Source organism: Lactuca sativa, chromosome 2, assembly GCF_002870075.4.
Source record: "Lactuca sativa cultivar Salinas chromosome 2, Lsat_Salinas_v11, whole genome shotgun sequence".
NCBI classification, from domain to species: domain Eukaryota; kingdom Viridiplantae; phylum Streptophyta; class Magnoliopsida; order Asterales; family Asteraceae; genus Lactuca; species Lactuca sativa.
The window spans coordinates 30,926-37,500 of NC_056624.2; the positions used below are offsets into that span (position 1 = coordinate 30,926).

The 6,575-nt window shown below is 35.9% G+C and overlaps 1 protein-coding gene across 1 annotated transcript; it reads right to left on the reverse strand.

Moving 5' to 3' along the window:
* Positions 1-4,938: 4,938 nt before the first annotated feature.
* LOC111907004 (uncharacterized) lies at positions 4,939-6,225 on the reverse strand. The gene has a single exon (XM_023902794.2). It carries the CDS (start codon positions 6,223-6,225, stop codon positions 4,939-4,941), a length of 1,287 nt encoding a protein of 428 aa, XP_023758562.1.
* Between the last annotated feature and the right edge of the window lie 350 nt (positions 6,226-6,575).

The following is a 6,575-nucleotide window of genomic DNA, read 5'->3' on the forward strand; positions in this document are numbered from 1 at the left end:
TCTTTCTTTTTCCATAAAAAGAATTTAAATCTTGGTTCAATTCCAAGTATTCTAGTCATGTGGTTGGCCCCTTTTTTCCAAAAAAGGATGAATTTATCCGGTTCAAATCCGGGAATTATAGTTTGGTTTTTCAACTTTTTCCGTAAAAAGTTCAAAAATCTTGGTTCAAATCCAAGTAATTTAGTTGGTGGGTTTTATGATTTTATCCATAAAAAATCTAGAGATGGAAATTGCATCAAAGAGATGAGGATTTTGAATGTTGAAGATGACACATGGAATGGAACATGGAAGATTCGAAGTGAACAAAGATGGTTGGATGAAGATTGCAATAAGTGGAAGATTGGGAATAGAGATAAAAGAGAGGATGATAGTTTGGCATTTTATAGCAATATACTCTTGAGGTGCATAAAAGATAATAAACACAAAAGAGTTGAGAGAAGAAAGAAGATGGCTATTGTGGTTATTATTGGGAATTGGAAGATGGACATTATATACATTTTCTTGTGGGACACATCGGATATTTTGTTCATAGACCTTGTGTTATTTTAGACTCATGGATGTGGAGTATATATAGAGATTGCATTTTTGAAGATTGGAAGAAAAAATGGCGTGTTCATTTCAAGCGGGAAAGGAATTTTGAAGACCACTCCGGGTTGTGGAGTTGGGATAGAATAAAATGTATTTTCTTAGGTTACTTTGTTGCCAGGGTTAGCCTTTGGTTTTGGTATTTACATGACATTTGGATTTTGGTCATTTTTGGGGTTTGTCCAAAAATGACATAACTCTTGTATTTCTTTTTTTGAATTTATAAAATCTTTGCCGAGGCTTCGGCCTCTTTCCCAAAAAAAAAAAAACCCTAAACCCTAAACCCTAAACCCTAAACCCTAAACCCTAAACCCCTAAACCCTAAACCCTAAACCCTAACCCCTAAACCCCTAACCCCTAAACCCTAAACCCTAAACCCTAAACCCTGAACCCTGAACCCTGAACCCTGAACCCTGAACCCTAAACCCTAAACCCTGAACCATGAACCCTAAACCCTAAACCCTAAACCCTAAACCAAAGACATTCGCGAACAAGCAGTTCACAATAGATTCTTCAATTTATTTATTTTCCAAAATTGACCAAAATACCCTTTGATCCAATTACTTAAACTCACAATTTTATTAAAATCCTTCCTTATTTTCGCCATACCGACTCCACAGCAGCACACCTGCCACCGATTCCAAGCCAGCCACCCTGACAATATCCCTCGCAATCCAATCCTCAACTTAATTTCGATTTTCATGGAGATAATCATTTCTATTAACAGGAACATTCCACTCCTTGCAAATTTCTTCATTAAGCCCAAGATAACCCAAATTAAGGCTGAAAATCTTAAGTCTAATGTCTTCTATGATAATCTTAACAGTATTTTCCACAGAATTTCTCTGTTTCCCAAACAATCTTTTATTCCTTTCATTCCAAATGTGATAAATGGAAGCAGCCAAAACCACCTTTTTGATGAAATTATCAATACTCCTTTTCTTTAATGAACATTGGAGCTCTTTGATGATTTCAAACCAATTGCCTGGTCTGTGATTTAGGTTCACCTTAACTTTCATCAAATTCCACACTTCCATTGGGTATTTACATTCAAAAAATAGATGAGAATGGGAATCCACTTGATTATTACAAAAAACACAACATAAATCACTAGAATCTTTCCATCTCTTTTTTCTATCTTGAGTTCTGAGTCTTCCAAGAATAGCAAGCCAAAGAATGAAACAATGAATTGGAATTCTATTTTGAAATCAAAATAAATCATACCAATCAACAATTGGCTCATGGAAAATAAGAGAAGAAGAGACCTGACTAACAGCAAAGGGAACAATCTTACCTTTGCAATTCAACCAACACACATCATCCTTTTTCTCACTAATAAGACTAGGCACAGGAAATTCACCCAGCTGAGGAATCATATTTAACCAATCAGAAGGCCAAATCCAATTTTCATTAACAATAACATCACTAACTTTGTCCCTTATATTATATCCAACATTAGTAATTTCCCTAGGAGACAGGACATAACTCAAAGGCCCCAGTTGATGCCAATTATCAAACCACATGAAGGTATCTTTTCCATTACCTATCTGAGAATAAAAAGAGTCCCGCAGAAAAGGTCTTATCTTCAATAAATTCCTCCAACTCCAACTCATTTTATCTTTTGATCCCACATCCCAAAAACTCCTTCCTTCAAGAAGATAAAACTTAACCCATTTCACCCACAGAGAATCTTGACCACTAATAAGCTTCCAGATTCTGCTTGAAAGAAAAGCAATGTTCCATTCTTTAAGATTTTTCAACCCAAGACCACCATGCATCTTTGGCTTACAGATTTCATTCCATGAGACCTTGGCAACTCCCTTACGACTTTGCCCACTACTCCAAAGAAAATTCCTCATGATTTTTTCAACTTCTTTAATTATACCTTTCGGTAATAACACCACTGAAGCCCAATATACAGGAAGAGAAGCAAGCACAACACTTATCAATTGAAGTCTACCAGCATAAGATAGAGACTTATTTTTCCAATCATTGACTCTATTCTTCACTTTGTCTATAATACCCTTGCAATCTCTATTAAATAACTTAGTAGAGACCAAAGGAATCCCAAGATATTTCATAGGAAGCTTACCTTCAACAAAAGGAAGAATCCTCAAAATTTTCCTTTTAAAAGGCTCCTTGACATTCCCAAAAAAGATGTGACTTTTAGATAAATTGGGCACAAGACCTGCTGAATTAGCAAACTCATCCATAGCCTTCTTGATTACTTTTATCGACCCAGAATTTCCATGACAAAAAAACCATCAGATCATCAACAAAACACAAGTGAGTGAGCTTCTGTTCTTTACATCTCCAATGGTATTTGAATTCGTTACTCTCCCTTATACACCTTTTAAGCATGAGGTTAAAAACCTCCATAACAAGGGTAAAAAGATAAGGGGACAAAGGACACCCTTGCCTATGACCTCTCTTTCCTTGGAAGAACCCATGAAAACTCCCATTTATATTGATCATAAAAGATGAAGTAGAAACACAATTCATAATCCAGGTTATCATAGAATCATGAAACCCAAACTCTTTCAATATACTTTGCAAAAAATTCCAATTGACCGTATCATACGCTTTTTGAATGTCAACTTTCATAGCACAACGAGCAAATCCCCTATCAATATGATAACCCTTGACGAGTTCTTGAGATAGAAGAATATTATCCAAAATTGAACGCCCTGGGATAAATGCCGACTGGTTATCCGAAACCAAACACCCAAGATGCTCTCTGATACGATTAATAATAACTTTGCTTATGCATTTATAAAGCACATTGCAACAGGAAATCGGCCGATAATCCCCAACCTTGCCTGGAGTAGGAACTTTAGGAACTAACGCAATAACAGTAGCATTGACTTCCTTCAAAATCTTTTTTGACAGAAAAAATTCCTTAACAGCAAAGCAAAAATCATCCCCTACTATCATCCAAGCTTTCTTAAAGAATTTGGAAGAAAAGCCATCAGGACCAGGTGCTTTATCATCATCAATATCAAAAAGCACAGCCTTAATTTCCTCATTTGTAACATCTTTAACCATATCAAGAGCTTGCTGATTATCAAGTTCTCTGGAAACAGATTATCCGGGTTAAAAATGGGGACAACAGCATGTTCCACTCCAAGAAATTCACCAAAATAGTCAACAATTACTTTAAAAGCCTCATCCCCTTCCTTCCAATTTCCATTTCCATCAAGAATTGTTTCAATTCTGTTTCTATTGATTTTCCCTTTTACTACTTTATGAAAATAAGCAGTATTTGAGTCTCCCTCCTTAAGCCACTGCATTTTAGCTCTTTACTTTAAGTAACACTCTTCTTCCCAGCTTGTATTCAGAAAAGATTGGAGGTAAATTCCTTCTTCAAATCTCAATTCTTCATTACATGGGTCTTTATCAAGATTATTCTGAACCCGACATAACTCTTCTCTACACTTGAAAACTTTTTCTGCATAATTGCCATGAGATTTTAACAAATTCCTGAGAGGCTTCTTTAAAAGTTTCAATTTCTGAAAAAGCCGGAACATTCCAAACCCCTCAATTTCAGATTTCCAGACATTATCAACAATGGGAAGAAAATTATCTAACAGCACAAGGGAGTTAACAAACTTGAAAGGCCTAATCCTGAACTTCTTTTTAATTGGGAATTTGATAATCATAGGACTATGATCCGAATTCCTATAAGGCTGGAAATTAGCAAACACATTGGGATAATCTTCAATAAATTTAAGATTTCCCAGAACACGATCAAGTTTCTTCAAAACCCCTGAAACCCCATGCGGTCTTTGATTCCAAGTGTAATGTAAACCATTACGATTAATATCTTGGACTTCAATACGATTGATGCACTCGTTAAATTCCACCATACCTCTCGATATTTTTGAATTACTAGCCATCGAGTCCACAAGTTCCCTAGTAACATTAAAGTCTCCAGCAATCAACCCGGATGACCAGCAACCGAACAATAGTGTTTTTCCAGAGAATCCCAAAGTTTTCTTCTGTCTATATAATAATTACAAGCATAGACAAAAGAACAAAACAACCTCTTATTCTCTTTAATGAAAAGGACTTGACAATGCATCACCTGACTATTAGCATCCAACGGCATGACAACAACTTCATCCGGATCCCATCCAATGATAATACGAGTGCCTTTAGGGCTCATGTCTTGATTCAAAATCCACATCCAGTTTCCAAAAACTTTATTACATGTCTTTTGCAGCTTATTAAATCTCAACTGAGACTCAAGAATAGCAAACAAAGACAAATTATTACTTTTGATCACATTCTTTATTTCCTCCTGTTTAAGCCTTAGATTAGAACCCCTCACATTCCAGCATCCTATATTCATCATCATTGATCAACAATTGGATTTTCGGTGATTGTCTCCTGGGCACCTCCAGTTAAAATCTCCGGGTCAATCTCATCTAAATAAGACATATCCCTTAATCCCAAGTCGGCTAAAACATCAAAAGGATTTTGTGATATTATCTCATCTTGATCATCTTTACCTGAAGTAGAACCTATATTATCAAAGTTAGAACTAACTTTAAAATCCACTTGCTTCTTAGGAACATACACCTTTTTCCGGCCTTCTTCTTTTTTCCCCTGCATTTCTTCTTTTCTAGCATTAAAATTTTCAATTACATTCTTCACTCTTGTCCCCAGTTTTTCTTTTGGGATAAACACCCCTGTTCCATTCATTTTCCCACTTTTACCCTCCTTTGACTGAAATACCCCTTTCTCTTTCCCATCTTTTTTAAGATTTCCCACAGCAAATTTCGAGAAATTTCCCCCATTATTTCTATTATCAGCTCCTTTACTAATTCGATCTTCTTTTTGAGATCCCTTTTGACTTTCTTGTTCTTCAATTTGCTTATTTTTTTGCTTTCCTTGATTATCCACATCTTTTGAAATTCCTTCATTGTTGCTAATAGTAACTCCTTCACTAATAGGGATCGTATTTTTCTCCAAGGATTTTATCAAATCCACTTTGCCATTTTCATTAATAACCACACCAGGACTAAACTTCTGTCCTTTATTGTTCTTCTTTGTGACTAAGATAAAACCATCATCATCAACTTGCTCTTTTTTCCCATTTTCTTCTGAGTTAACAGCCTCATCAGCAACATTATCACTTTTCAAGCTATTTAAAATCCCACAATTGCTATTCTTATGTCCATAAACTTTGCAGTGATTACAAACATCAGGCCTCCACGCATACTCTATCTTGCATTTTGATTCAACTTTTTCTCCTGTCCCAAAGTCAATTGAGACAACACTTAACTCTTTCATCCATTCTGATTCTGATGACATTTCCACAAGAAATCTCATAAATGCTGGCCTTCCCCAATGTTCATTACACATTTTCTGAGTGATTTTATCCATAGCAATTGGTATCCAAATTTCATTAGCAATCAATGTGATTCCCTTGCTGTTCCAATACTCCAAAGGCACATTAAAGACTTTGACCCACATAGGAACAAATTTGATTTGAGGTTTACTCAGAACTAGACCAGGTCTCCATCTTTGAACGAACATAGGCACATTATTAATAAGCCGTGGACCTCCCTCCAGTACACTCATCATACCTTCCTTTGAATCAAACTTAAAGAAAAAGAACCCTTCATCATTTACCATTATATCCTTCAATCAAAATATCTTCCACATCTTAAAGGAGAAATGATTGACAGTTGGGAATGCAAGTTTCTTTCCCACAAAAAAACCATAAAGTGTAGCATGATAAGGAGCTCCACCAAGCATAAGATCCACATAAGGCAATTCAACTTTCCCATTAGGCTTCCTATCAACTTTTGGAATTACTTTGATGTTTAGATCAACCACAGTGCTTGTAGCTTCTACCATACGTGCATAAGATTTTTTGTTGAAATCACTAACCAGCTTAGCTGCAGGAGAGATGACAGGCTTAGAAAAACCCATCTTCAGAAAATTAACTCCCTATTCCTTTTTCGCATTGTTACCAGCATCAT